The sequence below is a fragment of the Rhinolophus sinicus genome, linkage group LG04 (genome assembly GCF_036562045.2).
Source record: "Rhinolophus sinicus isolate RSC01 linkage group LG04, ASM3656204v1, whole genome shotgun sequence".
Taxonomy (NCBI): Eukaryota; Metazoa; Chordata; class Mammalia; order Chiroptera; family Rhinolophidae; genus Rhinolophus; species Rhinolophus sinicus.
Window position 1 is genome coordinate 172,088,006 of NC_133754.1, and position 27,688 is coordinate 172,115,693.

Below are 27,688 nucleotides of genomic sequence, written 5' to 3' on the forward strand. Positions count from 1 at the left end.
ATTTTCCAAGAGCAGGAATATATTTAGTCTCGTTATTTACATTGACTTGTTATTTTTCATCAACTCATCCGTTACCCTCTTCTGCAAATTCTACAAGTATAGTGTGTGTGTGTGTGTGTGTGTGTGTGTGTGTGTGTGTGTGTGTGTGTGCTGAGGGGCGGGAAGAAGGGTAGGGTCTGTGAGCTCCAGTTGCATTTTTATCAAAGTCATATGTTTCATGTAGCCCGAGTTCCCAGCCATACAAAAATCATTTATTTTACCTGTATAGATAGTATTCTTTTGTCGTAACGTTCCCGGGGGCTGGTTAACCCTCGGGGAGTACCAGAATTTAGTTTTAAACGTCCTAGGTTGTCTACTCCCTATGTACCTATCAGGTGAGTTATTAATGATTATTCTCTTACTGTTTGTCTTGCTACAAGATTCTTTTAATGCTGTGAGCCCTGTATCTTCAGCTGTTGGCTTTCAGAGTATTGCTTGACAGAGGCAGAGAGTTGAACCACCCGCAGTGTAAATGTTGGGCACCTCTACTCAGAGGATGGTTGCTGAAAAGTGAAAGTGGAATCTTTCCCGAGTTAGAATATGAGATGGTAGAAAATTTGCTTAGTTTATGCGTGTGTAGGTTGCAGATACCTTTTCAAGAATGCATGAGTTGGTTTCAGGCAAAATTCATGTATTCTGTAGAGTTAGGGTATAACTCAAATGCCAGATGCCCCCTTGTTATTTAGCTTTGGGTCCTCAAAACCTGTCTATGGTTTTACCATGTACCGCTTGGCTTGCTGAGTTCAACACCTCTTTCAGTGCCCCCTGCTCCCAAAGAATCTACTCACAGAAAGAGTTAAAGAGAAGTGTAGACTTTACTGAATATTTCATTGACTGAGGAGAAGTCAACATAGGACACTGCTCAGCAAATAATGAAAACATTTTCCCTCAGTCACTTTTGTTCTCGCAAGTCTCTCATCCATTCCACCGCTGCTGTTTTCTCTTCTTCTAAATCTTCTCTGGTCTTTCTCTGACAATCTTTCCTGAATTCTTCCTCCTTACTTTTCTCTCCTCCTTCTTGAGAAAAATTCAGATTTTGCTCCATTCGTTTGCATAGCAGGTGTGGGTCCCTTTTCTTTCTGAGGCACGACCTCAGGGGCTTATACTTCAAGTCCAGTGGTCCTTTCAAACAGATGAGATGCTCCTTCCAAGATGATGGACAGATGTAAAGGCTGATGCAGCGAGGGAAGTCTCCTGGTTACCCATATCAAGAGAGGAGGGTCCTATTGTTTAGAAGTTCTTTTCACCATTTTCAGAGTCACCACTGTCTATCAACAACTGTGTGGGTCCTTAAAAACCCTCTACAGAAATGGTTTCCTGAGAGGTGCTTGAATCAGGGAACAGAAAGAGATCGCGCGGGAGAGGGTAGCAGCTATGCCCTGACCAAATGACCGCATCGCCTCAGTCACCACTCTTTGATTGGAGTGTTTGCTGAATGAAACTGTCTGTTGTTGATTTATTGTCAATCTTAACTGGCGTGGAGTCAAGCCTGGTCAGATGCTTTTCCAAATACCCAGAAGATCTCTTAAATTTGGGATGGTCAGTTTGGCGGTCCTTACTTTTACACGTTTTAGGTCCTACGGCTCACACCATTTGGCAAGGTGCCCTGAACCTCGTCCTCAAATTCTGACTCTGCTGAGGTGACATGCAGCCAGATGCTACTAGTGCCATTGATTTTATACTGGTGTGGGGGGGACCTTTCCTTGGGTTGGGGGTTTCCAGAATACTGCCAGGTCTGTGATGAAAGAGCCTGGTTTTCTGAGATGAAAGAGACTTTGGAGAGAATTCAAATCCAGCCCCTTCAGGTTTCAGATATGGCTCCTGAGTTCCAGGGAGGGAAAGGGACCTGAGTTCCAGGTCATACAGTGAGTTAGTAGTTGGGCTGGGGCGTAAATCCATGCCTTCTGATCCCCATGTGGGGCTCTGTCCACCACACCACGTTGTTTCCCTGCCTTCTATCTGGAAGATGCTTCACTCAGAACTCTCTTGTTAACCCCGGAGATGTATCTTCCCAAGAGACAGAAGGAGAAGCATGCTATTTAATATGCTCGGTGGTTTCAGTCTTGGTGTAAAGTTTTCATTCTGCCCAAGTGTTGGATGGGTGAAGTACTGGATGGTGGAGAGTTGCTTTCTTCCTGAAGGCCAGGAGAAATAGTTCAGTCGGAACTACTGTATAAGAAGACGGACAACACATTCTCAAGAGGAAAGGTGTTTGTATCCACATACTGGAATTTGTCCACCCTGACTGATATGGTGGTGTTGACCTGCAGATGCTCCAGCAGAAATTGAGAGAGATTCTGGTATATGCTTTCGGTTTGCACTCCAGACTCACACACTGTCACCAGTGTCTGCTTTTTCACAGCTGTGTTGATGAGAAGCTCCAACTTTAGGTCGACAGAGCCTTTCGTGCATTTCACGAGGAACTGTAGTTGGCAAACAATGAAGTACCAACCTGGGAACTGGATCACCACCTTCCCATCCTGATGCGTGACTCCATGGACAATGCCATCTTTGTTCCAAGTCAACTCGGGTTTGTTTATATGCTTTGATGCTGGAAAGAGAAAGACACAAAAATGGAATTATTGGTCAGATTGCAGGTGCCACTTGGAAAGTTTGAAGTCATTATTCAAGGTTCCCCATTCAAGGCCCATGTCTCCTATAATATTGTCTGCTGTTCTACCCATCCAGAATAGCTTCTGTGTTACTCCTTCTAGATCTGCTTAATAGTCAAGGCACAGGTACCAAACCGCCCCTCTTCCTTTTCGCTAATGCTCAAAGCTAGAGGGTCAGAACACACCTGGTGTGGGACCCTACTTCCTATAGAATATTTTCCCACTTAATTAGTATATTCTTCTGTGATTGTTATAATTATTATTATGTTTGCCTTTTCAGACTACAAGTTCCTGGACTGTGTTCCCCATAAATTCTGGACTATCAGGTTTATTTATTCAGCCAATCAATGAACTTTTGATCATTGCGGGACTACTATTTGGTAGGCGTTGCACAAAATATCAGAAAGAAGACATGCATTTTTGTTCAATTGATAACTAATTTAGGCATCAAGACGTCCAGGAGAATCTCAGTCTCATTCACTTTCACATTAAGATGCATCCTTTAACCCTTCATTGTCTGAGTTTTTGAATGTCTTCCTCTCTGTGACAGCGCAGGCAAACATAACTGTGTGGACCCCTCACATGCACCTTAAGGGGCTTGTCCCCGCTGGGATTTATAGAAAAGCAGAGAATTATCAGATCTTCTAAGCCAACATGTTCAAGTCGGAAGCCAAGTCTCTCTGAGTCCCAACGAATGAAAATCAGCACTGATTGATTGGTCAGGGTGCCTGTCAGAACTGGGAAGCTGGGGTGTTAGTTTTAATTGCCTCTATGCCTTCCCTTTAAACCTCGTTGCAATTCAGTTGAAGAGTTAGCACTAATCTCACTGCAAAACTGAATTTCTAAATTGAGCAGAATGGCTATTCAGAGAATCTTGACCGTCTCCTCCATATCTCATCTTTCCTAGGGTGAGTGGCTCCCTCATGTCATTTATAAGGGGCCTCTTACCTGAAGCAAGCTGCAATATGCAAATCGGCCCTGAGTCAACATGTTCATTAAGAATGTCAATTTGGGAAGAAGGCAATTTTGTGGTTCTCTTGTGAATAACTACATACAGGCAGAGATTAAGAGCCTGCTTCCCTTGCATGAAGAAAGTACTATGCACTTGGCCTGCAACTTATAGGTAGCCGAATAGATGGGGTAGTGGAGGTGGGAACCAGATGCCTTCAGGGGCCAAGCAGGTAACATAAAGGAGTGAATGGGGCTGAGACAAGAGGAGCATTATCTATGACAGTAACATTCTCCCCCCCACCCCGAAGGCATTTCAATTCGAATTATAAAAAATATCATGCAGGCTAAATAGAACACATCTACAGATCACATTTGGTGTGGGCCTCTGCTTGTGACCTCTGGCTTGGAAGTTTCAGAAAGGCCATAGGAAGTGGCCCTCCTATGGTTGACGGTTGACGTTCCTGGATTTGGTTACTGACCTTGGAGGTAGGCCCATGACTTCTTGAATGGAGCCCTTTTCAGGATACATGAGATGTCTTCTGAGCAATTTCCTAAAAATAAGGAGATCACATAGTAACTAGCTTTGTCTGGGAACTGGAGATACACGATCTTTTTCCATGACCCTTTGAAGGAGACAATTGCCGTTCTGTTTTCATTTGGGGACCAAAGAAAAACCTGTTTATTTTTCATTTTGCCATCAAGTACCTTGGGATTTAAAAAAATAATTGCTTTCCCTTGGGCTTTTACAAAAAAACTACGGAAGTTGGGGAAAGGAAACAAATATGAACTGGGTTCCTATATTTACCAAGTGCCATTCTTGCCACTTTACGTATTTCATCTCACTTAATCTTTGAAGCAACTCTATGAGCGAGGTATTATTAAGCCCCTTTGACAGACAGAAAAAAGCCTGGGGACCAGACAGTACATTGTCCCACGTCACTCAGCCAGGTAGTGGTAGCCAGAATGAGATTATTGATAGTAATTATTGCTACCCTTCCTTTGAGAGTGCACCAGATACTGGTCTGAGTTCTTTTACATATTTCAGCTAATCTCATTCTCAGAATAACTCTGCAAGGTTAATCTTGATGCCTAGACAAAGCCAATGACACAGGGTCAAGCAAGTTGGTGGAAATGCTGAGGTTCACCTGAGTCTGTCTGATTCCAGGTTTCCTCCTTGAGGCCGTTTTGCTAGACAGTGGAGATACTGTGCTCAATTTTAAAGGATATAGGATCAAAGAGGTCTAAGCAGGGAGCGTGCTATCTGGAGCTTCCTTGGCAGTGGGGAAAGACACTGTTTATGTCATTATGGCACATAAGAAGTAAAAATGTTTTCAATATATTCACTGGTCATGGTGGCTGAAGCCTCTTCTTATTATAGTAACTATTTTGAATGCAAAGAACCAAGTTACACATTTCTGCAGTGCCTCATGAATTCAACTTATTCTGGGCAAATTCCTTGTTGTTGGGACTTGGTTTCCCTAGCTGTAAAACTAGAATATCTATGACCTGATCATCGACCGAAAGATCTATGATGTTTCGAATGTCATCACAAATGACCATTCATTCCACCCATCGAAAGCTAGGCAGCGTCCGCTGATTCAGTTGAAGCGACCACGCCCTGGAGTGTTTGCTCACTGTATCTCCCTGAGTGGTACCTGTTGGGCTCTCAGTCTTTTCACAGCTCTCTGCTCAGGCCTGAGAAGATCCCTCCGGCCTTCATCGCATGGTTGAAAGTTAGGGGAAGAGTTCCCTCTGCTGTCTGAACAAGGTCATTGCGAGAGGCAGAAGCAAGGGGGCAGTTTTCATCTTTACCTGCCCTTATCCCTTAAAGAGGTTCCGGGCCAAAGGTCTCGGCTGATGCAGGCTGGCAGGCCAGCTGCCACTCTTCTGATCCTGTCTCGCACTCATCATCCTACAGGCATTGTTGCCCTGCCTGTTTCAGCCCACAGCCCACACTCTTGGGGCGTGTAGAACACAACACAGAGGGCTGCTCACTCCCCAGTGCAGTGCGACTACTGTTGAGAGTCCCCCTGGCCCAGCCTCCTCTTTGTTGGGTGTGGAGCATCGGGTCAGGAGGAATCACAGAGAGGCACATGTGTCTGCATCTCTACTCTGCTCAAAACCCCTTTCTGACTGTACTGTGCCTGCAGGGTGGGGGCCAAGCCCCTTCACATGGTATTCGTGTTCCTTTGTGTTCCCGCCCCTCATCTCTTTGCCTTGCACTCTGTCCCGATACTAATAACAGTAGTAATAGGAGTGTTAATAATAATAATAGCTAATATGTATTGAGTGATGGCTATTTCCTAGGTACTCTGCTAAGCATGTTAAACACATTATTTCACTTAATTCTCACAACCACCCCACGAGAAAGGTACCTGTAATGTTACTATCTTGTACATAAGGACACCGAGGCCTTGAAGGGTTAGATGACCTGTTCACATTTGCGCAGCTAGTCCAATGGTGGACTGGAGATTCAAACCCAGGTTGTCTGACTCTAATGCCTGAGTGTATTGCTCACCATCCTGTTGGCGTTTGAGGGCTCCTAGTGTCCCCAAACACAGCATATTGATTTGCCATTCCACTGGGAATCCCCCCTTCACTGAGCAAATAATGACAAGTTTAAAGCACCGCCTTTCCCGGCAGGCGTCTCCTTCAGGAAACCTTCTCTAACCCTTCCCTCTGTTTGCCTATTTATCTCTCTTAGACCGTGAAACCGCAGGAAAGAGACTACTGTTATATATCCCAACTGCCCGGCCCAGAAGCTACTCTGCAAATGTTTGTTGGATTGCGTCATCTGATCCGTCTCTCTTCCTTCCCTCTGTGGATGTCAGGTAAGTTCTCATGACATGAATGAGGTAAATGGGGATGGTTGGCTTGTCTTTCCCCTCCGGGTTGGGATAACACCTGGCCTAATTCTCCCATTGGCTCTGCAGGTTAGATTAGGTTAAGGGAACATAAGACGCATGCCCTAGACTGAGGCCAGCAATCTCACGAAGGACAGGCCTTGCTCATTGGCCAGAGGGCCCCCTCACACCACACCACTTGAGGTGGCATCTGTCAGCTGAGCTGTAAACAGATGACTATAAAAGTACAAGCCTGGGCTTGCCTTTCACACATGCAGGTTCTTCTTCTTCTTTTTTTTTTTTTTGTTTCTTTCCCCTTTGGTCTTTGCATGTTTGGTGGGTTGACCTCAGTTGTAATTCTGAGAAACCCAAAGATGGAAAAAACAAAACTTATTTTGAAGCTTTTGCATTTCCTGAAGTCAAATGGCGTGGTGTGTTTTAATTTTTCTTCAAGAAACTTTTACATGGTTTCAAGTGGAAGGAAAAACACGGGCAACCCCCTTTAAGAATGTCATTGCTGGAGCTGGCTAAGGGAAGGGGCCTGGGACTCCGGACACCGGAGAACCTGTAGATAAATTGGGGTGGTGAACCTAGGGAAGAGCACAGAGGAAGCCTTTACCATCTGACCAGGCTGTCAGCAGGAAGATAATGGAGCCTGTTCTGAGGGTCCAAACGCTGAGGCTTCAAGTACACGTTTAAAGAGATGACACACTCAGCTAATGGCTAACGCTGCTCACATCCCCATTTCTCAGCTGACACAATGGGAGATCTGCACGAATCACACTGGAAGTCACGGTGCTGACAGGTCAAATATTTGACCAGTTTGTGCTGTTCACAGATGTATTGGACAGCTTTGAGGGTCATGAGGCTCTTGTCCAGAGCTAGATAAGCATTTCATGTGGCTTGAATCTCCTGTTAGCCTGTGACTCCACTCCATGGTATGACTCTTTTTTAGTTATGAGGACAGGAAGGGAGTGACTTATAAATACCGTGTTTCCCCAAAAATAAAACCTAGCCGGACAATCAGCTCTAATGCATCTTTTGGAGCAAAAATTAATATAAGACCTGGTATTATATTACATTATATTAAAGACCTGGTCTCATATTATAGTAAAATAAGATTGAGTCTTATATGAATTTTTGCTCCAAAAGATGCATAGAGCTGATTGTCCAGCTAGGTCTTATTTTCGGGGAAACATGGTAGGTGGTGCTACATGCAGCTGGAATATTGTAATGTCTCTGGAATTTTGAATGCTGGGAGAATAGGGAGGAAAACACACCCTGTTTCATTCATTTCCTATCTGAATGTGAAGTCTGGAGGGGTTTCGTTTGAAGAACTGAACTGTTAGGTGAGGGAAGTGAGAACTGTCTGCAAGTCATGGCTAAGTTGATGGCCTGGGAGTTAGAATCTAGGAATTTCCCCTCTCTGGGCTCTTGTGTCCTTAGCTAGGTGAAGAGCGGTGTGGATTGGATGACCTAGAAGGGCCCTTTTAGCTTATTCCAGCAGGCTGTGTAGACTCAGCTGTAGTAGACGCAGTGGGGGTAAAGTCAGTCCCAGCTCCAACTGTCTGTCTTTGCAGGCATGTTCCTATACCCCAGCTAGGAAATTATCTTCACATATTCAGATTTCCCAACACCTGCCATTGTAGAACAGAACATTTTTACTCTGGGGACAATCAAAGTTATGAAGAGCCTGGTTCCGTAGGATTTGCATGGTTCATAGAAATGGAAGTTCCCTGCTTGGTAACCACACAGCACATGTGCTCCCCAGTGGGACCCCCACAGTAGACTTGTCCTAGGTTATCCCAGGACTTTAGTGAAAGAGGCAAGACCAAAGCCCAGGACTCCTTACTCCTTCTCTGGGGCATTCCATCTTTTGGACAACTCAAATACTCTGTGAATTCTTCTGAGGACCTAGGCCTTCAGATGGGAAAGATTTATAAGCTGGTTTCCCAAGCTTGGGACTCCTCTAGAAGGATCGTGAAACTTTTGGGGGCGTTTTTTTTTTTTTTTTTTGGAAGGCTTGAGAGAAATATGTGCCAACGAAACCTTCCTTACCAGTGGCACAGAAGAGAGATATTGCTTACGGTGTTTGAAAGGATCATGATCTAGAATAATGTCAACCTAATGACTGGACCCCACCTTGACATCTCAAAATGTTAGACATGAAAGGGCCATTCGATGACGAGTTAACCCGGGCCCTTGTTTTCTGAGTGGGGAGATTGAACCCAGAGGAACTGAAGGTTTGGCCCAAGACCCCATAGTAGGTTAGTGGCAGAACTGGGTTCAGAGCACAGAGCTCCTGGCTCCTAGTCCAGGGCTCTGTCCCCTGATTGTTTGGTTTTCCCACAGAGCAGAGAGGGTTAAGTGTAGGAAGAAATGAGTTTGGAGCTACCAGACACACTGGACTGAAAACTGACACTACAGCTGGCAGTGCTAGGAAAACAAGCACTAATGAGCCTTCTGGGCTCCCTCTTATGGGACAATGCCAGCAGGTGACTTCAGGCCTATGTGCTGAACACTGCCAAGTCATAAGTCAGGGGAAATCAGACTTTCATGAAGATGCAACAGTGCCCAAGGTGGCAAAACAAAACCCGCTAAACACTGCAGCCAGATGGTAGTACACGGTCTGAGTGCCAGGCATCTTCCAGGTCAATACCAGGACAAGACAGACACAGGGCTTCTCAAAACAAGCACCGGGTTCTGCACAGGCTTTTAGCTTCAAACCTGTCACTTCCCCTGATAGACCCTCCATTACTGCATCTGTAAAGTGGGGCTAACAATCAACCCAAAGGTATGGATGTTGAGAAGATGCGATAAGATTACGGATGTCACGTGACCAGGGCAGCATGTGGCTTAGAGGAGACACCCAGCAAATAGTAGTCCCTTTGTGCCCTACTCCTCTTTTGCTAGTCTTTTGCAGCTTAGCAATGCCACTTAGCAGAGTGATCTGGTTGATGAAATGCTCATTGAAGCAAAGCTTGTGGCATTTTCTGCTGGACTAGAGATTCTCAATTATGCACATTAAGTGTTTGAGGCCATCTGACGCTTCCGGAAAAGTATGCAGAATCCTTCCAGCTGTTGAAAATATTTTAATCCTTCCAGGAAGGAGAGGAATTATTCTACTAACACTGCATCTACCATGTTCTGTCTTCTTAGTTCCATCTGTCTGGCAGAATATCCAGGAGAATCCCAACAGTGACATCTGGGGGAGACTTTCTCCATTATCAGTAGAATTTGGAACCAAATTGAATCCTTAATCCAAGGGTCATTTCAACTGGCTTTAATTTGACTATTTCCTTGATGACACCAGGCCAACTACTGATGGAGAAATGCCTTTGTATTTGTTAAACAAAGGACAACTAGGTGACCCTGGGTTTACAAACAGCGTTTGGGGAACACCCAACCGGCACGCTCAGCGTTAAGCACATAGAAAGTGATCAGTAAATACAAATTGAGATGATGTTGAAATTCACTTGAACCCCTTGAAGCTTCCTTAGGGTTTGGGGGTCTTTTCAATCCTGACCTGCTACAATGTGTAAGATAAACCTATCTGACCCTATGTGGGTATTTCCTTGGAATTCACTTATAGTAAAGGCAGGTGGAATTGATAGTATTGGGAGCATTTCAGAAGCACGTTCACAGTCTATAATTTGAAAGGCAAGGTGAATCTGGAGTAGTGTGGTGAAATCTGCCGACATTTTAAATAACTTTTTGAAAACACTTCCTAGGTATACTAGATGCGGACGTATAACCGCACACTTAGAATGTTAGGCTTGGGATCAAACTGGCTTGGGTTCAAATTCTATCTCTGCCACTAAGTTGTGTGGCTTTGCACAAGTGACTCAGTCTCTTTGAATTCTCCCCAAAATGAGGATAATAATAACCTCCCTCAAAGAGGTGCTGGGAGGATTAAATGAGATAATGCATAAAAATGAGTCGTGTGTCCACAACCCAAAGTCTAATAAATAATGGTTGGTTCCCATTCCCTGGTCCAGAGCTTGCACTGCTAGGTTTGTAGAAATTTAAGCCAACACATATGGTGTCCGGGACATGGATGATATAAATAATGGAGCCAGTGTGAGAGATAGGCCTGCTTTCCCTCCCTCCCTTTGTCCTTCCCTCCCTCCTATTTCCCTCCTCCTTCCCTCCACCTCTATTTCTTTCTTTCCCTTTTCCTTCCCCAAAGTGTTTGGAAGACGAGGATTTTCTCTGGATTTAGAGACTTGTGATTTGTATGAGCTAAATTGAAGTATACTTTTTAGTGTCTCTCAGCCGTCTGAATGTTTTTTCCTTTTCCTCTCTTCTCCTCTTGTCTCCCCTCCCCACCCGTCTCATCCTCCCTCTTCTCTCCTCCTGGCAGTGGGGTTTAGTTGTAGCACTCAGGCTGGCCTCCCAAGGATGCTATTCTACTTTATTCTGAACGGCCCATTTTTTAGTTTATCTGTCTACTTATTTAATTATTTTGTATACAGAGATTCCTTATTCTTCTAGCTCCGCCTTAAGAAAAAGACAGCGCGTTGAAGAGTGAGTTTGGAGTGAGTGTGTTTAAAGTAAATGGAGAAGCAAATAGGCTTTCTGAGGCCTGTGATGATCTGAAAAGCAATTTACCCTTTGAGAAGTGCCCCCTCTGGCTATAAAAAAAAAAAAAAAGCAACACCAACTGGCAGGGTAGGCATCTAGAGACAGGTCAATCTATCTGACAGTGGTGAGGTCTCTGCTATTTTCATTCTAGGGAAGGGGGCTGCGGCCCCTCTACCTGCCTCTTCTACTGCCAGTGTGGAGTCCTGGCGGGATTGTGACCATCTGGATCATAGCCGTGTGACCTCAGGGGTGGCTGGGGATTGAGGAGTAGCCAGTCTCAGTGGTTTAGTTTTATTGCCTTCAATGGGCAGCTGTTATAGTTTCTTTGTGGGTGGGTTCACTAGGTACAGTTAGATCTCTTTTAACGCCCACATTTTCTTTTTAGCAGGGGAAGTGGGGAGGAGGGTAGCGTGCCAAGCCGTGCAAAAACTGGAAGTTGTTAGAGCAGTAAAACGGTCATAGACTCTTAAGATATTTGCTTGATTCCTGGAATGTTCTACTTGGAACAAAGTCCATGCCAGGGATAGGTCATCAGGCTTGCCCCCATCACACCTGCTATTTTAGAAAACAGGAAATCCCAGTCCCTGCAAGGGAAAGTGAGTGGTTTCAAGTCCCAGGACTGGACTGTAGATATTCCAGAGTTCAGCCCAGTTCTCTGCCTGTTGTGTCTCCCCTTCAGTGGGAGATTGAATTCAGGCAAGAGTGGGGAACACATGGAAGGGGTTGTTGGGACCCACATATGGTCGGGCAGTTTCCTTGGGGCCTCCAAGTCCCTTTGACGTTAGGGCCCACATGGCATTCCCAGGAAAGACAACCCTCTTTTAACTGGCAAGGTGTGGAGAGAAGGAATCATCTCAGGTTTCATGACTACTTAGCTGCAACGCTAGGGCTTAAGTTCAGCCTCTAGATCCCCTGTCATGGGCATTAAAGCTCCCCACCACCCACCTCTCATGCAAACTCAGGTGAGTGGTCACTCTAATGGCCCTCTCTGCCCCAGAGCTCAGTCACAGAGAGCACGCTTCAGTGACAAGAAAACGGCACCCAGAGCAGGGGCTGAGGAAGCCACAGAGATTGTTGGAAGGATTTCTAGCCTTGGAGAACTGGTGAGGGCAGTGGAAGGAAGCACAGTTGTGTTTTACTAAGCGTCTGATCGTGCAGTCCTGGTTAAGCAGAGAGGCTCCCAGGCGAGCCAGCCTGAATTCTGAGGTCTTGCCTCACTCCTTGTTAGCTGTGCAATCTTAGGCAAGTCAGTAAACCTCTCTGTGCTCCCGTTTCCATACCCATAAGATAGAGATAATAATTATCCTTGGGGCTTGTGAGGACTCGGTGAGTGAATCACAAAACACTCAGCCCAGTGCTTGGCACACAGTACATGCCCCACCCGTGTTTATTATTTTCTGCCACATCCTCATTCATATGTAGTGAGGAAATAAAAGAAACACTGATTTAAAAGTTGTCTACAGAATTCCTCTAGTCCAGGGAGGAACTGTCATTTGGTTGTGGGGATGTTGGGAAGCCCTGGGAGAAGACCACGGTGACCACAATCTTTCTGCAAAATAAAGTCTGTAGAATGTGAATTTCTGCAGAGTTTGTGAGGGGAGGGGCTGTGTGTGGAGGAAAACGACATAAAAATTGGTAGGAAGGACAGTAGGTCAGTGCGCATGGTGGGAGGCTGAACCCCAGGGAGGAATGCTACCCATCAAGAAAGTCTGTGGCTGGAGTGGCAACGGCCTGATAAAAACAGAGGGGTGTAGTGCTCAGTGGGCATGGTTCTCTGTGATGGAGTGCGCTGACCCATCAGCTTCTCTCCACACCCTAAATCCTGCTGTAAACTTCGTTATACACACAGGCGGGGTGCTGGGGGGACTCAGGGGAAATCAAGGCCAAAATGTGTGTATTCTGTGGTTTGGACAGATAAGCCACGTAACATGAGCACATGCGAGATTCAAAACGTGGTGCAAACAGACAATTGGAACAAGAAACGAGAAGCAGCACCAGCCTTGCTCTCCCTGCAGCCCTCCTGAGCTCCTCACCATATGTGAGTGGGAGGGGGCCATTTCACTCGGAGATGAAAGAATGGAGTGGACCCTCTGTCCAGAGGACATAGGCTCAGCCAGGAGGCAGGCAAGGGTCATGCTTGCTGTCTCCTTCTAGACTCAAAGCGCTCTAGGCAGGAGGCCCTTTAACTCCCTTTTCTAGATGAGAGAAGCGTGTGCTGAAAAGTTCTTCTCCCAGTGCTCTTCACGGCCCCCAGTTTCTGCCGAACCTCCAGAATGGTCCACTGAGTCCCAAGCACAATGGAGTGGGATGTGGGTGGCAGAGTGCTGGTGACAGCCAGCCACAGGAAGCTTGTGTTGGGACTGAGAAATCCATTCACCCCCAAAAGGGCTTGGATTCCTTTGGTTTCTCTGCAGCTAACTGTCAACTTGGGCTAAGTTACTGTAGTGTTCCCACCTGGCCCTGCTTTCCAGGCCTCCGGCTGATGGCGGGCAATTTCCATCAGCCGGAGGCAGAGGGCTCCCTGGAACGTGTCTGGCTCTGCCCTTGTCCGCCCCAGTGCCAAACCACAGGCTGCCTCTGGAGCTTCTTCCTGGAAGCTTCTGGGAGACGGTTCCCCCCTGTCCAGAATATTTTACAATGGCTTTTCAAATGGAAAATTTGCTGTGTGTCCCTGTTTAAGAGGGGCTTGTTGGGAGAGGAAGCTACAGCTGCAGATTTCCTCAAGGTTATTGTTAAACTTTTTGTTTTTTCTATATTTACATATTAAACAAGAGAATCAGAGTATCATAAAGCGCCAAAGCTCGAAGAACTTTCCAGTTCATTTAGTACATTACCATTATGTTACAGATGAGACCCAAAGAGGAGGAAATAATTGCCTAGAGAAACAGCCTGCAGGGATGAAAGTCAGGTCTGCAGCCAGTTCTTACGCCACCGTAATATTCTTTCCATCTCACTCTGCTACTATGTTGGCAGTTTGCCACTTTAAGAGAAGTAGCATAGACTTGCATTAAAAGCAGGAAGAAACCCGGACCACACACAACAGGTCACTGACATTTATGGCCAAAGCACATCATGCAGATGGATAGAGAGGTGCTCTGGATTCTGGTCCCTGCTCTGCCTTCACCTCCTTGGAGGACCTCAGGCAAGTAAGTCTCCTTGATTGCACGGGCCTCAGCTCCTCCTCTGCAAAATGGGCGCACGAATCCTCATTGCTCCCAAAATTGAGGCTAAGAGCAACCCAAGGGAGGTACAGAAAGGTCTTTCACAAAAGTTTCCTAGCCCTAGTGGGGATTATTATTAGCATTTTTTTAATCTGGTTGCCGAAACATTGAATTGTAAACTGAGGTTGGTTTTGGAGTAGTTTCTGTGCTGTTAGTCTGTGCTTGACAGTGATGGCCAAGACAAGATGAGATCTGAGAAGTGATCTAGTCCATGGCACCCACAGTTTTGGGTTTCACGGACCGAAGAAATTTACCCCAAAATGAATATTCAGTGACTGTGACAGAGTGGACATTTTAACCTTTTGGAAAAGAACATACTCTCAGAGGAAAGGAGTCCCCCTACGTTAAAAATGGTTGGCTCTGGGAAAAAGGGGCTGCCTTGTCCTTCTTTTTCTGATTCCACTCTTGACTGGTGAAAACTATTGTAGGGACAGAACCACTAGTTAGTGCCCCGTGCTTGGCAACCTGCGAGGGAATGCTCTCCAGGTGCAGAGCTGAGATCCAGAGGGGCTGAGGTCGCATTGCCCAATCAAAACTGTCCTTGTCATTGAGATCACGTTCCTGGTCCAGATTGCCTCCCGTTCTCAAGAAATGACAAGTTGTGGTCTTACTTGGAAACTCTGGGTGGGTGTGGTGTGGAATGTTGGGAATGGGGAAAGGGAGATGACATTTGCTCAGTGCCCTTGGCTTTTTGCAAGGCTCCATGTTCTGCTGCCAAAGTCTGTGCTGTTCCCATGATAGAGGTTGGCAAACTCTGGTCTGTGGGTCAAAGCCAGCCCGCCACCTCACTCTGTAAATAAAGTTTATGGACCCTTAGCCATCCCTGCTCAAGCCCACGGAGTCCATGGCTGCTTTTGCACTACAATGGTAGAGCTGACGAGTTGCAACAGAGACCTCGTGGCCTGCAAAGCCCAGCATATTTACTATCTGGTCCTTCACAGAAAACGTTTGCTTGCCTCTGCATTATAGCATGCTCCATTTTACATTAATGTGACGGTCTATGGAGGTATTCTGGGAAATGAGGTCGCACGCTAAGTAATTCCAGCCAAATTTTAAGATATGGTTGACAAAGCTGTAATTATTAGTCTGCCCTGAAAGATCCAGAATGCTTGTCTGTTCGGGGCCTTTGGCCTCTACTTTCTAAGTTTTTGGGTGACAGATAGCAGGGTATCCCCGAGGAAACTCCAAGTGTGATGCTGTTGGCATGAGGGACTGATGTCCTCTGGTCCCAAGGATGCCCTGGGGTCTCCATCAGGGTGCCTATGATGACCCACCCTTTCTCTTTGACTCTTTTCCCCTCTAAGTTGTCTGGTTATCTAGCTGTGCTTGCTCTCTAGGGTCTGAAGTTCACAGGAGCGAGATGGGTTAATGTTCTTGGGTGGAAAGAACATTGGATTAGAGATGAGGACATCGGGGTTGTAGGTTGGGCTCCATATGACCTTGGACACAGCACTTTACTGGGTTTCACACCTCCTCTGTGCAGTGAAAACATTAATCAGATGATCTCAACGTTTTTCATCTCCAAAGTTAACCTAACTCTGTGTATCAGCCTCCTGGAGCTAGTCGTGACACCGTATTCATTGGTGACTTCAATGATAGGAAATATGGGGGGTGAGGAGAAGGCCTGAGGTAGGTATTATTATTCCCATTTCATAGGCAAGGAACTGAGGCTCCCAGAGGATTCGTAGAGCCAAGATTCATACCCGCGTTTCCCTGACTCCAGAGTTCAAGCTCTTAATGCTGCTGAATGTTCCTATGCATGTGACAGCCTATGCCGGAGGTAGAATTTTCATCAGTGGGAGAGTTAAGGGCTGGTGGGAGACTAGTGGGGATAAGAGTACAGATCAAAGATGCGCATATGAATTGAGATGCATCAGCTCTGCCCTGAGCAGCCCCCACCTCCTCCCCTCCCCACTTTTCTGGTGAGCACTGTCGTGCTGTTTCTGGTTATCAGTCAGCTATGATGGGACATGGATGATTCACTACACACTTACTCCCAATTCCAAGGTCTTACCTCCTTTAAGGGAGAATTGGCCCGTTGAGGTGGAAATGGAGTCCTAGAAGAGAAGAAAGAAAGAAAGAGAAAATAAAAACCAGTGTGAGAATGACATTCAATTGAAACAACTCCCTTTTCCATTTTCATTTTGGTTTTCCTCAGAGTACTGTGCAATTTAGCATTTACATCCCATCTGACTGTTACATTTTTAAAACTTAATTCACTGACTTAGGTATAAGGAGCTTGCCCATCCATTTGCTTGACAACCTGCCCATCAGAAATGACTTGAAAGATTACTGTCTACATTTCACAGGTGAAGAACCAGGGCTGAGAGAGGTAACATGAAAAGTTTACGGCAGCTCAGGGACCAGAACCAGCAATTCAACTCCCAGTCCAGTGCTTTTTTTTTTTTTTCCCCTCACCTCCACATGTGTCATTTTTACCCCCTCCGGTCAACATAAGAACAATCAAATGTGGTATCCAAATATATGTGGGTTTTTTCCATCTTTGATTCATCATACAGTAAAAGTAGGTTGTAAACATACCTGGGAAGGTACATCTCTCTCTTTCCTGTGGTTGGAAATTCTGAATTAATTGAATGTTTATGTGCCAAGCACTGTGAGGATACCATAAATAATTAAACTGAGTCCCTGCCCTCTAGATTTGTTACAAGTTCCAATTAGAATATAATATCCAAATATTTAGAAACGTATAACGTCAGTAAACACAAATGTTCATTATATATTCACTTTGTATTTTATGTTATTTATTCTGTAATAAGCATAAATATATACAGAAATATTTACACAAGAGGTTCATAGTAACAGATTGTCTTCTGAAGGGGGGCCTCGCGGGCTGGGGAACTGGAAGGGAATAAAGGGAGGTCTTGTTGGGGTGCACTGAGCCAGTGGGCAGCAGAAGCAGATGGGCACATTTCCTCACACTAATACATTCTTCAGAGACTAACTTCCTCACACCCAGTCTCCCTCCCTCTTCTCTGCACCTCAGCCAAGGAGACACCCCTCGGGTGTCCTGTCAAGAAGGAATAAAGTGTCTTATTCATCTTGCGATCTGTCCAGGTTGGGAATCTCCTGCAGGGCATTGGATTGGGACATTAATAAAGACCTAGAGAGGTGTGAGCATTTATATGTCTGACACCACGTTGTCAACCTCTGCCCATGTTTTATTTTCTTAGTGTTTGGTATAAACCTTGAGGACCTTCTGGAGTTCCCCCTTTATTCTGCCATTTCCCAAGGGGGTCTGTCCTTTGCCTTCCACTAATGGCTCTTTTTTCTGGTAAATGGATCTCTTCTCCAGCCCAAGTGGGTGGTGATGAGTCTGGGAAGTCTCCCGAAGGTGAGGCCCTGACATCACACTGACCTGGAAATGGCGGAAGTCAGTATAAACTTTTGGGCTTCCGCTTTTCAGGGGAAAGATAGTGAACTTGTCTTCGTAGGTGCTGCCCTCTTTGTTCTAATATTCCACGATATTATTGCTTTAGTCAAAAGCTCTTTACCTAACTAAAATGCTGCACATTTGCGGTCTCTCAATTACGTATGCAATTCATAGGAAACCTGACATCACAAAATTCCCCTCTGTGAGACAGCAAACAGCACTTCAAAACTTAATAGATAGCTCATTTACTGCCAAGCATGACCATCGATTTGCATGTTGTTCAATGGACAAAGGAAAACATCTATGTTTAAATGTGGTGCTAAGATCATTGGATTCGTCAGCTGCCCAGGAAACTATCCAGGTAGAGTGAGAGAATGCTAAAACAGCAAAACCACTGGAGCCATCCCTCCCAGGGGCCACCAGCAGTTGGAGAAATACCAGAGAATCATGTATTCACCGTATATTGTGTAAGCACCTGGTGTGTGCCAGGCATTGCTAGTTATGGGAAGACATCCTCTGGATTTTAGGGCTAAGTCATTGAAGGAGTTATTTAAAATATACTAATAAATATACAAGTAGAATTGCATGTTGTGGCAAGAGCTGTGAAGGACAAGAGAATGTTTCGAGATCGTACAGTTAGTCCCCTCTTATCTGAGGGGGAATACATTCCAAGATCCCCAGTGAATGCCCGAAACCATGGATAATACTGAACCCCATGTATATTGTGGTTTTTCCTATATACATACAAATTGTCAGCATCACTACTGCTAGCTTTGGGGCCATTACTAAGTAAAATAAGGGATACTTGGACACAAGCACTGTGCTATGTTATTGTGACAGTGGCTACTGAATGACTGATGGCCAGGAGCGTATACAGCATGGAGATGCTGGACAGAGGGACGATTCACACCCTGGACAGGGCAGAGCAGGATGGAGCAGGTTGGTGCGAGATTTCATTGCACAGCCCAGAGTGGTATGCAATTTAAAACTTATGAATTGTTTATTTCTGGAATTATCCATTACACATGTTTGGACCATGGTTGACTACGGGTCGCTGAAACCAAGGAAAGTGATACTGCAGATAAGGCGGGGGCAGGGTGGACTGCTATACTCCCCCTGCACTAGTTAAAATGCAAATTCTGACTGGGCACGTTTGGTGCAGCCCAGGAGTCTGCATTTCTAACAAGCTCCCAGGTGACGCTGATGCCCCTGGCCCACAGAACACACCTTCAGTAGCAAGGGTGTAAGAGAGAACATCCTCGAGGAAGAACTAATTTATTTGGGAGTCAAAAGAAGCCTGTCTGTGATTTGACAACTTTCTGGTTTCCTAACTTCAAAACCAAAGCATCTTAGTATAGGAAAGAGTCCTGGTGTTTAAACCATCACCCAGGGCCTAGGGCATCCGGGACAGAAGTGTGACTATTCCTGCCCTGAAGAGCTACTGGGACAAGGTCTCCCAGCTCCCCTGGCTGCCCATGGTAGACAAGATCGGAAAATTAGAGCCAGAGAGGAAGCTAAACATCTTTTAGTCCATCTGGCTAATTTTACAGAAGAGGAAACCAAGACACTCATGCGTCAGTGGCAGATGCTGGGGTGAAGTTCTCTGGTGCCCTTTCCACGTCCCCGGAAGTGGCTATCTTCATTCAGAAGCCAAGGATGGGAAAGTTCATTCTTCTCTTCTCTCCCCTCCCATGAGCAGTCCTTACATTTGGAAATGGAAAACCGGGGTACAAAGAGATAATGACTTTTAAGGGTTGCTGAGGACTGTTTATACTCCAGGCACTATGCTAAGTGCTGTCCATCAGCTTCTCTTTGGCAGGTACCTCCCAATCCTAGAATTCTCTCCCAAACCTTGTTTGCGGATCTGGGTCCTGGCTGGAGAAATGTGAGCCAACGTGCTCAGTGACTTGGCTTTGAAGTGAAAAGTCCATTGGCTGGATACAGACACAAGCAAATGGACCCTCCCAGGTTGTCCTTCTCAGCTCCATTGAGTAGCTCAGGAAACTTCCTCACCATGGTTACTGACCAGCTACACTTCCTTCATATGTTTGTTCTTTCGGTTCAGACTCTGGGTTTCTGTGTGTGGAGGGAGGAACTGTCACATTTAATCTGCTTGTTCCCAAGTGAAATGACCTAATCACAACCATCTTCCCTGTCTAGGACTCTGTTTTTTCATTTCCTTTAATCATTGTTATTGCAGAGCTAGCAATTCTTCCCTCCATTGTGGACATAAGATATTATATATAAAAGGTTAGCGAGTCCTTGAAAATGGTACCATATTTTGTCTACTCTCTTGATCCTAATGACATGTTTAGTTTGCCTCAATACCCTCACAGGCTATTTCCTTTCCCAGAGCAATGCTATGCAGGGATAATCAGCTCCCAAGTTTGCTTTGGACAGGAGATGCCCTCTCTCATTAAAAATGGCCAAAAGCAACTAATGTTTGGGCTATGCCAGGGGGATTTCATATCCCCGTCCTTGCTGACCTCATATTGTCTTATACAGTGGGCCACAGAGATCCTTGCTAGGAATGTGTCTCTTATTTTCTAGTTAACATGATTAAGCACTTAATGAGTGTGCTCAATCCTCCTGGGCTAAATGCATTTCACCGAGAGTTAGTGATTCACTAAGACTTAGAGAAGTGACTTAATGATTGTGGAAGGTCTCACAGATGGTAAACAGCAGGGAAAGGATTCACACTCAGGCGTGTTGACGTGGATGGAAGGCACGCCACATTGCCTCTCTAGGGTGGGTCAGGATGAAGCTGGGGCAGAAAATTCTCCTGAGACTCTGAGACTCTGAGCAAAGTGGAAGGAGGTCATAGAAAATTCCTAGCAGGAAGATGGTTTTTGTTGGCAGCCTTTGTCTTGGTATGGCTAGTGAAAGTGGGAATTGGAATAAAGTGGCTTAAAGCCGTGCTTCTCCCACTGGGGGGTCTTCTTAAAATGCTGAGTCTGAATCAGTGGGTCTGGGATGGGCCTTTAGGTTTTGCATTTCTAATGAGATGGTGTCAGTGCTGCAAGCCCACTGACCACACTTTGACTAGCAAGACATTACTCAGGCCTTTCTTTACCAAGGAGCAGGGAACGGCAATTGGAAGACGAGTGTGGAACTGGGCTCATCCATGGGTTTGGAAATCTTCCTAGTCTGCTGATGGAAAAGGCATCCTATCCTCTCACCTCCCTCTGCCAGTGCTTGTTGCCACCCAGCTCTACTTCGTGCTGTTCCCCTGTGCCGTCGGGAGTGACCACTGTTCTGACTCTGCCATTCCTCTCCTCACACCTGGGCTTCCTCTCCTGGAGTGTCCTGCCCCAACTCTACCTGCCACCGTACAGCCAATGGAGACAAGTGTGGAAAGAATGGCAGAATTAGGCAATCATTATTCTCCTACCCTCTCTATTAGCTGATTCAGACGAGGGTCATCAAGGAGAGGCAAAACCTCTGAAGGAAGGATATTTCTATGTTTTCAGCCTATGACCCCAGAAAAAAAAGTGTTTTAGAAAATACAGAAAAATAAGTGTTTTAGAAAAGAGATAGCCAGTGGTCACCACCTTTAATCAGGTGATGAAACATTATCATCATAATGGGACAACCTGGCATGTGGCTGTAGCTGTGCTACAATAAGAAATATATAACATTATCTAAGTACTATTCTTGCCAAAAATAGTTTGTCTACATATAATCATGACCGAATCTTAAGACAAACCCAAAACATGAACTAGTCAACAACAGAACTAGCCTGGACCCTTCAAAAAATCAATGTCGTGAGAAACAGACACCAAAGGGTGGAGAAAATTGTTAGATCATTGCTCTCAAACTTTTATGTGCATATAGATCACCCAGAGACCTTGTTAAAATGCAGATTTTGATTCACTGGGTTTAGAGTGGGGCGTGAGATTCTGCATTTTTAATGAGCTCCCAGGACCACCCTTAAATAGCAATGTTCTAGATGTAAACAGACATAACCAAGTGCGGTGTGTGACCTGAGAGGGGATTCTGAATTCCCAAACAAAACAAGGCACAATAGATGTAGAAGATATTTTTGGACAAGTGGGGAAGTTAAAATATGGACTGCATATCATTATGAGATGATATTACTGAATTAACATGAACTCTCTTGGCTATGATGATGCCATTTCAGTAAGTAGGAGATGGGGGCTGAAATACACGTGAGTGAAAGGTCACACTGTATAAAACTTACTTTCATATGTAGAGAGAGCACAAATACAGCAAAATATTAACACTGCAAATTTAGGAGAAAGGTTATATGAGTATTCACCGTTCTACTTTACTGTAGGCTTGAAAACGTTTCAAAATAAAACTTTGGGCATAAGACATGATCCTTCTAATTCTAGAAGGAGGCTCAGCTTCTATCCTAGCTCTTCCTCCTCCAAGCAGAAACTGTCTTCCTTTCTTCTGGTCTGTGACATTCTGGGTCATTCTGCCCTGAACTCAGGCTCTTGGGTATTAGGTCCTCATCTCCCCAACCTAGAGAATTCCCAGAAAACAGCAGTCCTGCCCTGGTCACTTGGTCCTCCCATTACAGCCCAGCACAAATCCTGACCCTGAGATTTTTCAGAGGATTTTTTGATTGATAAATCAAATGCATTGAAGAGTGTAACTTGGATAGAGGGAAGCATTATGGGGCATCGTATCTTACCCCTATGTATTATCTGAACTTCAAAGCAAACCAAAAAACCATACCAACACCACCACCACCAATCACGACCCTTAAGCAGGTATTCAGCTCCACTCTTGGCGAAGAGGTAGAGTGGTACTGTAAGGATACATTGTTTTGAAGAAGAAAGTTTCTTTGCTTATAAAGAAAAAGGAGACAGTTGCTTTCTCTTTTTTCTAGAAAGAGTCTCCTTGAAAACCTAATGATCCTGAGCCTTATTGCTTTGTTATAACCTTTTTGAATAGTTCTGTCCAGGGGCTGGGTTAGCCCCGTCTCCAGGTTTATAACAGAGATGTCCCTAAGACTGAAGACCTCAGAGCCCCTTAAAACGTAAACACTTCTGGGGTCCACCTCACAGCCTACCTCCTTATCTAAACCTTTGTCTCTGGAGGAGATGAAAACCTTAATCATTTTCCCTTTTGTTTTGCTGTATAAATTGTGTGAAATTTCATTCTGATATATATGTGTCGACTCTCAATAAATCAATTTTCTTTCTTTCCATATTGAGGTGAAGAAGTGTCTCTTTCTTGGTAGTACTTTTACTTTCTCAAGAGGACAATCTCTTTGGAAGCTGAGTAACAATATTTATGGAAGTGAAAAATAGAAAAATATATATTCTATTCCCACCACTAGGAACTTATCCCGCAGATATACCCACAGATGTGCACAGCAAGCAAAATTCTAGACAAAAACACAAGTGTCCTTCACGAGGCACAGATAAAATAAATCATGACGCAGTCATACAGTAGAATACTATGCAAGTCCTCGTAAGAATGAGGTGGATTTCCATGTGTTGACATGGAAAGAGCCCCAACATATACAGTCAAGTCAGTAAAGTAAAGCGAAAATTATGAGTTTACTATAATGACATGTGTGTATTATATATTTGTAGCTACACAGATATTTTGGAAGGACAAGGAAGACTCTGTTCATGGTGGTTAGCACAGAAAAGAGAGATTGGTGGTTGGGTGGGGAACATGTAAGAGATTTTTACTTTTCTTTCTTTTCCCTTGTTTCCTGTTTACTTTTCTTAAACCATGTCAGCATTATGTTTCATAATAGATATACTGGTTTAAATGTAAACAAAATGAAATACAACCATCACAGTGGCTGAGAAACGTTACCAGACTACTAGTCCACAAGCAACATGAAAGCAGGACTTTTGTGGGCTTTGTTCTAGGCTGTATCCCCCTTGCTTAGAACGATGTCCTGCACTCAGTAGATGCTCAATAAACACCTGAGACTGAGATCTAAGCTCCTTCTTTGTCTCTCACCCAAGGAGTGACCTTGGAGTTATTTGATCTTCAGGCCAAGTCTCAAAGCAATCTTTGTTGATGTTCCTACATGCCTTACATCTTCTCTTCTCCATCCCTTTGCTCATGCTGTTCTGTTGGCCAGGCGTACCCTCTCCTCTGATCTCCTTTTCCACCTGTTTAAAATCATACATACCGGGGGTGCCAAAAAAAAGTATTCCTCTTTCGTTATTGGTGTATTCTGAGTATCACAATTCTAATACAGTTTTTTTCCTTTCTTACAATGTGTATACATTTTTTTGGCACCCTCTGTATTTCTCAAGTCAACATGAACCTCCAATCTCCTGTGAAGTTTTTCTCAAGCCTGCCTGGAAAACTGTTCTGTCTGCGTAACTCAGGGTCTCATGGTAGCACTAGGTGCCCACCTTCCATCACTTCTTATATATTGTAACTTAACTTTGTTTTAGTTTTGCCTGTACATGTGTCTTCCTACCTACAACTGTGACTTCTTAGGCCAGTAAAACCATTCTCGTGGTTCTCCACCCTGCCCCTGCTCAATGTCACACACAGAGTGCTATGTGGCCATCAACCCACTCCATTTTTAATAATTGGGATGTGGGTTTAAATTCCTTGGGTATCTCCCTTTGATTTTTTTTACCAGAGGTCCTGTTAGTATCTGTTCATTTGTCTAAGTGCTACCTGTCTTAAAGTCAGCTTGCATTCCCTCTTCCTTCAGGAAGCCTTCCCTGATGGCTTGAGCTAAAGGGGATAACTCTCTTATCTTACGACAGTTATTATCTGAACAATGTATTAGAAATGATATGTGTAAAACATTTAATACTTAATATCACAACTTAATATCACAATATCACAAAGTAACTGATACTTCTCAGGCTAAGCAATCACAGCACACCATACTATACAATCAGACTGTGAAGTGAAACTTTTCATATCCAAACATGAGGGCCGAGTCCAGGAAACGGATGTACAAGAAGATAAAGCTCCTGAGAGAAGCCTGGGAACAAAGTGTCTGAGTGTTTCTGTAACTATTTGTCTTGGGAAGGGGAATGCTCTTCTCATTAGACAATCGTGCAGTCTTGACTCAACCCCTTTTACAGGATGACTTCATTCAAGCCCTGTGTCCTTTCTGATCCTCATTTTCCACATCTATGAAAATGAGGCAGAGAGATCCACCCCATTGCCCTCATGAAAAGAATCAATTCAACTAAAATTGGGATTTGGATAAGAGCCATCCTGGAGCTCTCGCTAGCTTCTTGTCACCATCACCCCGTTGCCCCCCATCATCTTATTTCCCTTTCTTCCTTTCTTTGTTTTTCTTCTTTTCTCTCTCTCTCTCTCTCTCTCTCTCTCTCTCTCTCTCTCTCTCTCGTGCTAAATGCAATCTTTAACTAAAAACCTTCTTAATGCGACTTCAATTTCTTTTCTTTGGCCGTTGCTATAAAATGATATATCTCTGGTTTATATCAAATTAGAATTACTGAAATTATAGGGCCTGTAAAGAAAAAGGCCCTAAAATGTTTTCAAGAGTATTATTCTTAGTAGATGTCGATAAGGACATTAAGTGATAAGTTTCATAAATTCTACTACCTAAATCAAATGTTCGCAGTTCTGTTTTCTTTCACTTCTATGGAGATTTGAGCCCCAAAACTTCATTTAAATTTCAAAGCTTGCAGACACTGAGAAAAGATACCAAAGGCTTTTAAAGCCCGTTTTCTTTTTCGCTTTTGTTTTTTTTTAGTCATCCCTAAGTTATAGAGCATTCAGCCTAAAACAGGGTGTCCAAACTGCGGCCCGCGGGCCAACTGTGGCCGGCAATCCATTGTTAATTGGCCCGCAGCAAATTCCAAAAATATATTTAGTTTACTTAAATAAACCAGGTGAGGCAATATGTACTTCACCTTGAGTGAACGGCCTGGCTGTTTGTGTATTTTACTGCATATGGCCCTTGGTAAAAAATGTTGAAAAAAGTTTGGACACCCCTGGTCTAAAACAACTGAAGGACAGATTCTGTAGGATTGTAACACCATGAAAAACTGGAGCTACGAAGGAATAAACAACCATTCTCATGTTGGTAGAGTGGAGAGGGGGTACAGTTCTTAAATTATCAAAATTAACAAAAGCTTTACTTCATTAAAAAAAATCATCCGTGAGCAATATGTACCCTCAGTACAGTATTTTCTGTAATAATACTGGTAGATTCTCTGTAAACACCAGTTTCCTAAAATCGGAAGCAGCGTCTTCCTTCATCTCTTCTGTTTGTACCAACTAATCTTACCATTTGCTTCAAACAAAGTACATCTCCTGAGACAGTTTGACGCTACAGCGTGTACCCATAATTGCTTGCAGTTTTTGTATTGCGAGCAGCCTCAGAGGGAACAGGTGTTAAAAACATTTCTGTGTTCTTCTGCCTCTAGGCTCTGTTTCTTGTGACACCCTACACTCTTCAAAGCAGTGACTCAGAAGGAAGCTTTCAATTTGTCTTGTGGGCTTTAACACCAAAATGTCCAAAGCTCTAAGCAGCCCTGGTCTTCTCTCTTGCCTCCTTCCCTTACAGACCGTTGGCCTCTGAAACTTAGCTCCTTGTTAAAAAAGCTCTTGGTAATGGATGAGGCCTAAGAAATTTCAGGAACATTTCCATTGAGAATATAGGACCTTGAAATCTGGTCTGAAAATGTTGAAGATATGATAACAAGTTGTGCAAATATGTTACAAAGTTTCCCTACTGCTTCCTTCTTTGCTACAAGTCTCTGGCTCAGCAAGATTTAAACCTTAATTTCTCAAAGCTAATAGCTCTTCTGCCCTCTTTTGGCTCATGTGGGTCTGGAAAGTTTTGAGATGATGGATAGATAGCTCAACAAATTTGCCTCTCAAAAATCCAAAATATTTCAGAGAGTTGAGTTCCCGTTTCTTTTCTCCCTTTCTCTACATGATATATGTACTTCCCCCCCGGCAACTAACTAATTTATTAGTTTATCCCCAAGGCTGTCTCTCTGGGGAAAACTGAACATAAATCAGAAAGGAAAGGTGGAGAACAGAAGTTGACTTACCGTCTTCTGAACTACCAACACCATAATGGTTGCCACGGCAAAGACGAGACACAGAGCCAGCGTGGCCATGGTGAAATAGAAGTAACTGCGGCTAGTGGTTCCCAGGTGGTTGGTGACAGAGCCCGCTGGCACATGCATGGCTGTGTCTTGAGCAGGGGCCACTCGGTTGAATGCTTGCTGAAGCCCTGGGTCCATTCTTATATAGTCTTCCCCACATCACACCTTATCTCTCCTCATCTAATTCGGTTCTGGGCCCATCTCGGTTCCAAGAAGGATTCTCCCCTGCATCCTGGATCATGTGACTTGGAAAAAAACCTTCACCGGCTGCCTCGCGAAGAAACTCTTCTCTGGGGGCGTGAGGAGAAAGGCGGCCGCAGGGGTGGGGGAGAGGCTCATTTTTCGTTGCCAGGGATTAATTTGAGTGCAGAGAAACTGTAGCTACAGAGAAGGTGGCTGATGTCAGAGGGCGAGTAGGAAAATGACGGTTTCCCTAATCTGGTGTGTGTGTGAGTGTGTGTGTGTGTGTGTGTGTGTGTGTGTGTGTGTGCACAGAGTGACTTCTGTTTCGTTTAGACTTAGCCACAAAACGCCTTCCTGCTTCAGAAGTTGCTCATTCTCTTTAGGGAGGCCTGCGGCTCAGAAGACCTTATCAGAAACTGTCTCTTTGCTGGACCTGGGGAGGCTGGATTCCTTGGATTGCAGTAGAATGACTCAGAGTCATTCAGTTTGACAATGTCAGCTCCTACCGAAAACTGGAAATGCTACCAGATATCTGGGAAGCAAGAGCCCATGAATACGGCGATGTATCCAAACGGGGATGAGCTCATCGCTGTATGAAATCTGGGAACTGGCGCAAAGAGGCTGGAAACACTGATCCTTTGAACAAAATTTTCTGCAGAGGGTATCGGGATCTGTTACACTTGCAGATAAACCCAGGCCTGCCATAAAACTCACAAAAAGGGGAAGGAATTGGCAGTGAGGGTGGGGGTGGGGAAGTGGTCTGGTGCAGAATGTGGGGTGTGTGTGTGCTCTGTGTGGGTGTGCACGT

At 44.6% G+C, this 27,688-nt stretch overlaps 1 protein-coding gene across 1 annotated transcript; it reads right to left on the bottom strand.

Moving 5' to 3' along the window:
- Positions 1-835: 835 nt before the first annotated feature.
- On the bottom strand, positions 836-27,158 carry TNFSF8 (TNF superfamily member 8). The gene is made up of 4 exons (XM_019731165.2): positions 26,641-27,158; positions 16,265-16,307; positions 4,082-4,153; positions 836-2,590 (listed from the first exon to the last, which is right to left on the bottom strand). The coding sequence occupies exons 1-4, from the start codon at positions 26,833-26,835 to the stop codon at positions 2,196-2,198; spliced, it is 705 nt and encodes a 234-aa protein (XP_019586724.1). The 5' UTR covers positions 26,836-27,158; the 3' UTR covers positions 836-2,195.
- Positions 27,159-27,688: the final 530 nt, after the last annotated feature.

Bases quoted from the DNA above. Each gene is read 5' to 3' on its own strand.
- TNFSF8 (XM_019731165.2), bottom strand. From the start codon at position 26,835: ATGGACCCAGGGCTTCAGCAAGCATTCAACCGAGTGGCCCCTGCTCAA. The intron at 4,154-16,264 runs GTAAGACCTTGG...CCTTATTTTTAG, and splicing joins CCAATTCTCCCTTAAAGGAG to GAAATTGCTCAGAAGACATC. The intron at 2,591-4,081 runs GTCAGTAACCAA...TTCTCTTTCCAG, and splicing joins GTCATGGGCCTACCTCCAAG to CATCAAAGCATATAAACAAA.